Consider the following 12023-nt stretch of genomic DNA (forward strand, 5'->3'; position numbering starts at 1 on the left):
ACTGCGGAATCCCGGCCAACAAGTCACTCAGCTGAGTGCGCTCCTAGTATAATGACAGTTGATATTGAACATATACGTCAACATACATTCCTAACTTGGAGTCAGGCCACAAAGGGAAACATTGAAGGAAGAGGATTCGGTCCGGTACTGTGGATTGAATTCGGCGTAGCTCACTGGTCAGAGCGCTTGGTACGTAGAACCAGGACCCGTGTTCGATCCCCGGCGCCGGAGCGATTTTTTCTCCTCAAATATTAAAGATTAAGTTACTGATCGTATTATACTCGTACATAAATTTATACGTAATTGCATGGTTGTATTATATAAGAGTCGCTATGAAAATTAATCTGTAATACATACTGTGTGTAATATGAGGGGCTCGGGCGTAAAACACGGTAACTGACATTTTGGTAAAAAATGAGATATGTAGCGTATAATATGATATCTTACATTCTTCGTCTAATTTAGTTAGTTTTCCAACATCTCAAGAGATGACAGAAGTATACAGACTTTACTTTCCTGGTCGTCGTCATCATCATCATCATCATCATCATCATCATCCAATTCAAGCACTAGACCTAGTGGTCTCTTGCGGTCTCAATGTCTCATGTCATCTTTTTAATTGCCTTCCAACAGGTCGTTATCCAGAAGGGCCGTAATGTAGCACTGCCTTTTTCCATCTTTCTGTTGACATTCTCTCAACACGCTGTTTCCAATTAACTCTATAGATTTGAAGAAAATTTAATATAGGTTGGGCGTTCAATTCTTTCAAAATTTCTGTATTTCGTTTCCTATCCCAAAGTGTGTATCATGCCGTTTTTCTCATAAATTTCATTTCGTTGGCAGTTATACGCTGAACACATTTTTGTCAAAGTCCAGGCTTAATTAATTAATTCATTCATTCCTTATCTTCCATAGATCTTACATGAGCAATGAAGCTTTAAGATGTGGAACAAGTCAAAATTTTACAATATTACAATTACAATTTTTACAAATTTTTACAATGTTTTACAATTTTTACAGTTTTACAATGTAGTCATTTTAGACAATGATGAGGTGAGGTCCGAGGATTCGCCAAAAGATTACCCGGCATTTGCCTTTTGGTTGGGGAAAACCTCGGAGAAACCCAACCAGGTAATCAAATCAAAGGAGTGAAATGAAGTGATGCCGAGGACTCACCATAGACTATCCGGTTTCAGTCCCACGGCTCGGGAAAACCTCGGAAGAAACCATTCATTGAGACCAAAGACTAAACTAGGTCGTGCTAAAATGTTGTACATCTTTGATCTTGTATGTCTTTGTACTAAATTACATTTGAAAACTGAATTTATAATGCCGATATTTTTACAAAATTAGTTATTTTAGAATCGATATCCTTTTCTTTTTCATATGAAAGACGGTGCGCTCTAGAATTCTGTTTTCAATGCAGATTTTACTTACTTTCCTAGTAACTATAAAAACTGTTGCATATGTATAAATGTTTTCCTACCTATAACTTCAAAACACAAAACGTCACTTACCATGTTTTACTCCCAAACCCCTCATATATTATTTATGGTTGTATTTACGATGTTTTATAATTTGGTTATAGTTAGTGTAGTTTCCATTGTGAATTTATCCCTACGATTTCCCTCCAAAAGCAGTAACATATAGCAATAAATTAAACCATAATCTGAAATCAAACACGCCCACTCGTATGTGTTAAGTTTATCTCTATCACCGACGAGGAAGAAGATAATGTTATCCTGTCTGCGGCCTGTTACAACCGCAATGTACAGAATATTTGCATTGTTATCTATTCTGGCACAGTTTCCTCAATACACAGTGAGATAAGATATTGCACTTGTGTACATTTTTCACGTATTAATGCATGTTTGAACTGTTCGTGAAAAGATAAATATAGTTTATTCTTTATACAAACAAGACACCTTTGATATTAATAAGGAAATTGGCATCTCTTATCACGATATCCTTTGCTTAACCTTCTGACTGATAATTTCTCTTGATTAATAACTTGACTATATAATTAAAAACTTTATGACGTAAAAATTGAATACCTGGGTGCAACAAGAGCGTTTGGTGTCTAAGGCTGTATATTTCCTAATTTCACACATTGCATTCTTCAAACTATAAGCTATGAGCTGCATAATAGTACATTATGCAACGAGCCTTTAATGGTAGTAATTACGACGCGAGTATGTTTATGAAACGAGCGCAAATGAGTTTAATCATTTTCATACGAGCGTCTTAATTACCATTATAGTCAAGTTTCATACGACTTTTGATGCTCGACCATATTTCTAACTTGAAATTATTCATAAGTATTCATGTTATTCTTATCTGACTGAGGTGCGGAACTGACCTTGTGCAATACCTTGTAAATTGTGAGTTGTGCGCAGACGCGAAAGTATTGATTTTTTCCGAGAAACAAATGTCCACATTGACCTTGATATAATCTAGAGAGTAAACTAAACATTAATCTTGATATAACCTTGAAGTTGAATTAGACACTGAAAAACGAGATGACAAATTGAATTTATTTTAATGTTATTTACAATTAACGCTAATTATTATAGTAACAGAACTGACTTTATTTCAAATATAGGTGATTTATTGTGCAATTGGTGAAATGAATTTGCGGGAATGTGCTTTGTGAAAGGCTGGAAGATGACGGTGAATTGATGTTAATTTGTGTGTTGTTTTTTTCGACTGAGTTTAATATTGTATTTGAGATTTCAATTTTATTTTGGATCGATTCTTCAACATAACCTTCTGCGACAGTATTGGATTTCCAGCCTCCGTGACGTTTCAATGTTGCGCTTTCATATTGCTACAATGGTATTTTTTGATTGGTGGAACACCTGAACTTTAATGAATAGGTGTACTTTAATGAGGTCCATTAAAGGGCTGCTATCAGGTGTATAATTACTACATGTCGGTATGGTCGAGCATAAAAATTATTTCACTATAGTCGTGTCGTTCGCCATTTTTGTTCTTTCGTTGCCGAACTACCAGACGGAGAATCTATTTGCAGCACCGTTAAACATTATCATGTCGTAGCTCCTATGATAAGAAATCAAACGCACTGTAATTATTTTCCTTTCTCCTGAAACATGAATTGCAATTTTGTTGATTACATCCTTGTTCCAGGGAGATCTTCAATTAAATCCTTCGGTTTTTCATATCGCATGTTTAATTGCAATTTGTCAGTCCTTGACATTCTCTAACGTATAATGATTTCATTTTCTTGGTTATCTGTTTTAATTGTTTTGCTGCGTGAAATTACCCGTCTGCGCTTCCTGTCTAGATGTAAATTCATTAAGGATACTCACACATAACCTTTGAAATGTTTCACCATATTTCAAACCCTGTTAGGTAACAATCGTAGAAACAGGACTGCTAATTATACGTAGGTCTGGTTGGGACAAGTTATTGACTTTTTCCGGGGTTTTCCCTCAACCCACTAAGAGCAAATGCTGGGTAACTTTCGGCTCTGGACTCTAGACTCATTTCGCTGGCATTATCAATTTCATATCATTCAGACGCTACTTAACCATAACTATCTTGAAGGAAAGTGCTAGAATTTTGTATATTCACAGTTTCATTGTACACTATCTACCAAAAAGTAATTGGGCACTGTTTTTTCCCCTTTAGAACCTCGTGGTATCACCTCTTGTTGCTATAACAACAGCCACCCTGTCAGGCATGCTCTCCACTAGTTTGTGTAGGATATCCACTGGAATGCGTCGCCATTCCTCTTGCAACATGGAACTCAGTTGGGCAATGGAAGTTGGCCGCATTTCCCGAAACCTCAATCGCCGGTCCAATTCGTCTCAAAGGTGCTCAATGGGATTGAGATCAGGACTCCGTGCAGGCCAGTCCAACCAGTGAACATTATTGTTTGCATATCATTGTATAGTAGCCACCGAAACATGACACCTAGCACGTAAAATCCTGGGTGCCCAATTACTTTTTGGTAGATAGTGTATTATACCGGGTCATCATTTTGTTTTTACTATCATTTCTGATATTAACCTGGCTATGCCTTTGGATTAACGGTTGAGAACCGCAAACACTATGTTACCCCCTTCCACGACCGGAGTTTGATGATAATAGTGTATAATACAAACAAATCACTTTACTAGGTATAGGAGGGAAGAAAAGTAGTGCATCCATTTACGTAAACTAGGAAATATTACGATTTTCAGTTTGATAATTTTTATTAGGTTTTTATTTACTCAAAATACAGTACAGTATTAACAATAAGTGTTTTTACTCACAAACTGAACTATCCAGGCGGACGTATTCGTGGTGCAATGTATAATATACTGTCTACAGCACATTAGCATAGTATGGAGAGTGTATTTAAATTGAAAAATAGTCAAAATCTGGATATTTAAACACATTGTTGAAAATGATGACCGTTCATTTCTATGCGGGCTTCAGTTCTTTTCTGTGCATATTGTCGAAAACTTTTTAAGCATATCTTCTGAAATTGAATGTATTGTTTCTGGAATGTAATTATTTAATTCTTCTATTGTTGTAGGATGTTTAACAAACACAACTGTTTTACAGAAACCCTAAAAGAAATAATGCAAAGCATCAGTCGGCATGGGGGCCATAATCCCGTGCTTCTTGAAATAATAATTCTGTGCCTACTCTATAACGGAGTACCTTACTTACGTATTGTATTCACTTTACTTCTACCCGATTCGCACAGATAAATTTACTGTCGTCCAATTAGTTATGTCGCAGGGTCGTACAAAGGCGGAAATTATTTGACAGTTACTTAACGAGGCCCTTTTATTTAAATTATTTCAAAAAGTTGCATAATATTACGTAATATAACGTAATATTTAAAAACAATAATTAACAATGAATTTTGGTGAAATTGCAGTGGTAAGTTTCCAATTTATAATTATTACTATATTGAACGTCTCTAAATATAGGGGAGAGTCTGGGTAGTATCGGACATCGGGTAATATCGGACAGTGAGTTTCTTTCATCTACCACACGATGATAGTACCTGATTGACATGGTTACGTTTCTGTGATGTCGCATAGAGAAACGTAACCATGTCAATCAGGTGCTACCGTATGGTGGTAGATGAAAGAAACGCACTGTCCGATACTACCCGATGTCCGATACTACCCGACTCTCCCCTAATATGTTAAAAGCCTAAAGCAGTAAAATCAATATGTCACTTAAGCGGTAAGAAGAGGGAAATTGTTATGTGTGTTAGGTTGGGAATACTGAATGTGGAATTTTAGACTTACCGCGGATTGGTTTTGTGCGAAAACCAAGCAAATACGCACGATCACGCACAAAAAAATTGGTAGGAAAATTAAAATTTCACAATACTATAATATATAAAATATGGACATTGTGATAGTAGTTTTCTTTACAGTCCGACACGGTGTAATAAACTAGTGTGAGAAATGAAGTTTTGCCAATTTAAGAGTTAAAATCGTATGTTTCTCACACGGACTTTGTGCATTATGATCTGCAATGGTTGTTTTGATTGGATTATGCACATTCCACTCTCATTAAGTATCATGATTTTATTTGAACAACAAAACTTATATTGCATGTTTTCTATCGCGAAAAAAAAAATGCTAGATAAAATCTAGCTCTAATATAGGACTACGTATTTTTTATTTCATTTATTTTACGACGCTTTACTAATCTGACAGCAAATGTTTTCAGAAAAGAGCTGACAGCCCAGCCACTAGCCTTTACAGAGGGGCCAGTAGAAACGAATGTTGGAAACAGGGAAGCGACGTAACCAAACGGATACAGTACCTGTGCGAAGATATGATTGAATAATGAATGCACCTTATTCACTGGAAAATACGACCATATTTCTGGAACATACTATACTCACTCAGTACTGTATACTGTGACGACTTTGCATATGAGGCCTTGGGTGAAAGTTCACTAGTAGAAGGAGTGGGAGTTAAGTACATTCAAAAACTCAGATACAATAAAAATTGAAGTAATAATAAAATGATGTCCCTGTATTTTTCGGGCAATAAACATATTATTATTATTATTATTATTATTATTATTATTATTATTATCATTATTATCATCATCATAATCATCAACTTATCATTATCTAAATAAAATTAGTAAAGCGTCGTAAAATAAATGAAATAAAAAATACGTAGTCCTATATTAGAGCTAGATTTTATCTAGCATTTTATTTTCGCGATAGAAAACATCCAATATAAGTTTTGTTCTTTAAATAAAATCATGATACTTAATGAGAGTGGAATGTGCATAATCCAATCAAAACAACCATTGCAGATCATAATGCACAAAGTCCGTGTGAGAAACATACGATTTTAACTCTTAAATTGGCAAAACTTCATTTCTCACACTAGTTTATTACACCGTGTCGGACTGTAAAGAAAACAACTATCACAATGTCCATATTTTATATATTATAGTATTGTGAAATTGTAATGTTCCTACCAATTTTTTTGTGCGAGATCGTGCGTATTTGCTTGGTTTCCGCACAAAACCAATCCGCGGTAAGTCTAAAATTCCACATTCAGTATTCCCAACCTAACACACATAACAATTTCCCTCTTCTTACCGCTTAAGTGACATATTGATTTTACTGCTTTAGGCTTTTAACATAATATTACTTTTAGAGACGTTCAATATAGTAATAATTATAAATTGGGAACTTACCACTGCAATTTCACCTAAATTGCACTGTTAATTATAGTTTTTAAATATTTGCAAAAATTAAGTAAACTCTACAACTCCACTAAAGTTACTGCATTCGTGGATGCAAGTAACATTAAGGAAGCCGTGAAAAAATCAACAAGATTCCAGATGCCGATGTTATTACTGCAATATGTTATATAAATAATATTGTTAAAATATTAAAATGAAAAATAAATCATTACATAACCTTACCGTTTGTTTTAAGTTCGCATTTATAGACTGGGGAAAAAAAAAGACAGACGTATATCACGGCCTACTGTAGTATAGTAAACACAGAAAACATTTTATAGCAACAATGTTGAAGAAAGATATTTTGGTTTTCCGAAGTTGCCGTCATTAAACAGAAACCAACATGGAGATTTCATTGCAACTAATTAGAAATTCGTCTTTCAGGTATGTAATAAGCGATCTTCGCACAAAATAATGTACGATACACGAGCGGTACGTTTTCTTTAAATTCTCGGAAATTAAAAAAGCTCAACTGCGTTTCGCTCTTTCAAAATTTTCCTCGAACATGAAAAGTACAACATACCGCTCTTGTAACGCATATTACTATTTTCTATTGTACTATTAAAATTATAGCATATAGCGTATTAACCTGTTACATCCTATAGGATACTTTGCGAATTCAAGGGTTAAGAAGCATATTATATCTCTCATAGCGCAATTGAGAGGCGATAAACTGCTTACACATTCTGTTGCCAACACAGTGCCTTTTAGTCATCATGGAAAGGTGGAGCGGTGCACAATGTGCTTTTGAAATTAAAAGCTTTTACAAGCCAGCGACAGTTTTGAGGCCAGTTCGCGTGAATTTCGTCATTTTAATCTGTTCATGCGACTTACATTTTCAACTACATAAAAAAAACTGAGGTGGTACATGAATTAAAACATCGCAATATTCTCAACCAATACAACTTAAGAACGACTGGCAGAGAATATAATAAAACTGAGGGAGAATTATGAAGTAAAAGTCTCCTTGATTTTGTCGATTCAGTTCCAGAATGGTCTTGTTTCTATTAGGAAATGTGTAATTTATTGATATCCATGTCGGAATTATAAGGAAGTATTAATTTCCTCTTTGGCTCCATTCAGTTTGCAATGTTACACAAGAATAGGGGAGTAGTGGGTACAGTGAGATACAAAATATTAAGACATATGTATGCAAGTGATAATTCAAGTATTTTTAAAATCGAGTGCAATACAAATAGACAATAAAACATGGAGTACAATAATACATAAAAAAAATGTTAATAGATAAAGGACATAGTATACAATACGTGTTAGCCAAAAAAGTTCAAATGTCTCACTGTTCCCATTCAGGAGGGTACAGTGAGACACCACAGTGTCTATTAACGGACATTGAAATGATTTAGATTTATTTCAAAAGAAAGGAAAGCTTGCTGTCTCTTTACCTTACCATTTTCTGTAGGCTTATTTAGAATCATTTTGATGTCTGACTTCGAAACCATTGAAACATCTGGAACATTTGTAAAAGTGAATTTTCCATGACAATTCAAACTTTTTCGAAAAAATGAAATAAATTTTTGGTGACAACAAAGCTTATAATTATAAGAATTTAATTTAATTCTTTGTTATTTTTTAACATTTTCTTAAATTTTGTGAATAATTTTTTATTTGTGAAACCATTAAAATGTAATGTATCCATTATTTTAAGCTACAGTTCCTAAATTCGTTACTAGTATGTTCATTTTTAATGTTAGTTACTGGTAAATGTAATATAATTACAGTTTGTTTTTGCAAATCATTGGTACATGGGAACAGTGAGACCTCTCAGTATTTTAATGTCATGTCTCAGTGTTCTCTTTACGGATAGTTCGTATAAAAATGACGCCATCACTTCAAAATTAAAACAAGAAAGACGAAACTTTGCCAAACATAACTTCAAATACCATAGTATTCATATTTCTATTTGCTTTGTATATCCAACATAACCTTCATTAAACACAAACCAAAATTTTACCTTTACAGTGAAAAATTACGAATTATTTTTTCATCACTCGCCTTTAGAACTAGAATCAAATCGAGTATGAAAATACTGTTACTTTACTCATGCAACATACAACTCCACTGTTACCAACATCTCAACATCAAAATTTACCATCCAATAAAACATGTCTCACTGTTCTCCCTTTCTTACTGTACCCACTTCTCCCCTACATTCAGAGAAGCGTTGTAAATAAATAGGAACCGCATGTCTGATTTGGAATTTCCAAACGTGCCTTACGGGCAGAGAGATTTGTGTTGAAAAGAAGGCGGAGGGACGAGAAACACTACTTGAATACCTAGACGGATAATAATATAGAGAAATTCAAAATTGCCATTCATTATTGTTGAGGATTTGCAAAATAAACTATATGAACTTACCTGTTGATGCCATAATTGCAGAAGATGCTAGTAACACCGCGATCCATGACGTCATATTTACGGCAATCGCTGTAAAAAAGAAAGAACTATTCTCTCATTTACCGCTAACAGTTTTCGGACTTAGTCATAGCAAAGATTACATAAATATGCATTTTAAAGTCTTTGAGCTGTAAGGGAAGAAGGATAACACGATGTTCTAAGAATAATAACGGGAATTTTGTTTTGTGTAAACATACTTCTGGGTAATCTTTTACACCACGATTACAGTTACCTTATTGGATTCAAATTTTCCTCTATTCATGAATTTTAAGAAAAATACCACTGATAACTAGGGAGTTTATTTATTTATTTTTTTTTTTGGTAATAGCGATAGGCGGGAGATTTTCTAAAATTATTTTTTTCTTACATTTGCCCATCTAGATACTTAAAATACAGTTGCCTATTTAAGCAAAATGAACTCACAAAAGAAAGCGTCCACATCTGTGGAGTAACGGTCAGCGCGTCTGGCTGCGAAACCAGGTGGCCCGGGTTCGATTCCCGGTCTAGTTGAGGTTTTTTCCGGAGTTATCCCTCAACCCAATATGAGCAAATGCTGGGTAACTTTCGGTGCTGGACCCCGGACTCATTTCACCGGCATTATCACCTTCATCTCATTCAGACGCTAAATAACCTAAGATGTTGATAAAGCGTCGTAAAATAACTTACGAAAGAAAGCGAAATTTGGAACAACGCAAAGAGTAAACACGATATGCGGCATGTGCGATCCATGAAAACCACTCGCATCTTCTTCCGAGTCTTCCCTTTCGCATGAATGACTATTTTTTTGGCATAGCCAAAAGTGCCGTTGTTTTGGTATTGCCGGTTATTTGGGTGCCGGATACGAGGGATTTTACTGTATCATAATTTAATATCAAATGCCAAACATCCTTACAGTCCCAACCATGCTCACAATAACAATCACGATCAGCATAAACATTTTACACAATTATGGTGATTCTTTGAATCCTCTGTCGCTTTTTCCACAATTACAATACCTTCCCTTTTTACCCGGTATAATGACAAAACCTCTCTTTAATGTTCCTTATTTCCTTGTGACTATGACAACGATAAATCACTAAGGAAGGAAAGTACATCTGCTGGCCTATGTATAGCAAATCGAAGGCCATCGCTATAGTTGAATTTCATTTGCGTAACTATTTGTAATATTTGCGACCAACGGTTGAGGAATCTAATGCCTCTGATGGGAGTAACAGACTTTTTATTGAAAAACAAAAAGTTCGGGCTGTTCCAGTGATGACACTGACTCACTGTTGGTGAGGGTGGAAGGCATAAAAAAGTCGAGACGTAATGACATTCGAGGCGTTGAGCTCTGTACTTATCCTTGGGAAGGCCCATAACTTAGATAAACCTCATGAATCGATGTATTAAGGAAGAACATCGATGTCACAACATTGCGCGACAACGTGCTTGGCACTAGATATAAGATTACAAGTTCGAACCCAGATTAAAGGGATACATTTTTAAGAAAAAATGAAGCACTGTCGGATCCGGGTTCAAGTCCCGGTGACGGCGGCGTCGTAGAATATTTGTAGTGGATAAAGCCAATATCCTGGATTTTTCCCTTCCATTATTCCATTATTATCATTTCAATACCTATTATCATGTCAATAGTATTAACCCAAAACGGTGCTGCGTAATGCAATATTGTGACTGAAGGGAACCAGGTAGTGATTAGGGGTTAAAAATCCGATTTTTTATTTTGTGTTTTAAAAAAAGTACAAAACTTGCTCTTTAAAACAATATAAATATTATGGAGAGTATTTCTGCAGGTAAGTCCTTTAAATAGCCTCTTTAAATTTGGCGGTGCATGTAATTCACACATCCTTCTTTTTAAATGCAGTTTTCCATAATTTGACATTTTTCATACTTAAGTGCATTTTTCCAAAAATCTGAAAGTTAGAACTTATAAAACAGTTATATTACCGGTTCTTCTGTATGGTTGTGAAACTTGGATTCTCACTCTGAGAGAGGAACATAGGTTAAGGGTGTTTGAGAATAAGGTGCTTAGCAAAATATTTGGTGCTAAGCGGGATGAAGTTACAGGAGAATGGAGAAAGTTACACAACACACAACTGCACGCATTGTTTTCTTCACCTGACATAATTAGGAACATTAAATCCAGACGTTTGAGATGGACAGGGCATGTAGCACGTATGGGCGAATCCAGAAATGCATATAGAGTGTTAGTTGGGAGACCGGAGGGAAAAAGACCTTTAGGGAGACCGAGACGTAGATGGGAGGATAATATTAAAATGGATTTGAGGGAGGTGGAGTATGATGATAGAGACTGGATTAATCTTGCACAGGATAGGGACCGATGGCGGGCTTATGTGAGGGCGGCAATGAACCTTCGGGTTCCTTAAAAGCCATTTGTAAGTAAGTAAGTAAGTGCATTTTTCTCTGAAACTACGGAATAAATTGATATGGAATTTTTACAGTGTTTCCTGGACCCTATGCTCTACATTGTAGACCTACAGGTTTAAGAATATCTCACACATAACATGAGAAAAAAATATATGCATTGAGAAAATTGCAAAAAATGGTAAACAACGTTCAATATTTTTTTCTGTTTCACTAGAGGCGAAATATTTAACAACATTTTGCTTTAGAATTTACAATATTCATTATGTATGTATTTATTCACACTGCAGTGGGTATATACCCGGTGGCAGTGGTAACTAATTACACTCAATAATGACAATAATAAACTTATTAATTAAAAATACAATTAATAATAATAGTAATAATTAATACTAACAATAATTATTATTAATAATAATAATAACAACAACAATAACAACAACAACAGCAACAACAGGGAATATACTAAATTAAATGAGACG

At 35.0% G+C, this 12023-nt stretch overlaps 1 protein-coding gene across 1 annotated transcript in view; it reads right to left on the minus strand.

Moving 5' to 3' along the window:
- Nucleotides 1-12023, minus strand: part of LOC138716308 (uncharacterized) — a 145119-nt gene that overhangs the window by 23967 nt on the left and 109129 nt on the right. The window contains exon 3 of the mRNA XM_069849257.1: nucleotides 9121-9189. Coding sequence (XP_069705358.1) covers nucleotides 9121-9175 — 55 coding nt within the window. The 5' untranslated portion in view covers nucleotides 9176-9189. The remainder of the gene's footprint in view (nucleotides 1-9120; nucleotides 9190-12023) is intronic.

Source organism: Periplaneta americana, chromosome 2 (assembly GCF_040183065.1).
Source record: "Periplaneta americana isolate PAMFEO1 chromosome 2, P.americana_PAMFEO1_priV1, whole genome shotgun sequence".
Classification (NCBI taxonomy): Eukaryota; Metazoa; Arthropoda; class Insecta; order Blattodea; family Blattidae; genus Periplaneta; species Periplaneta americana.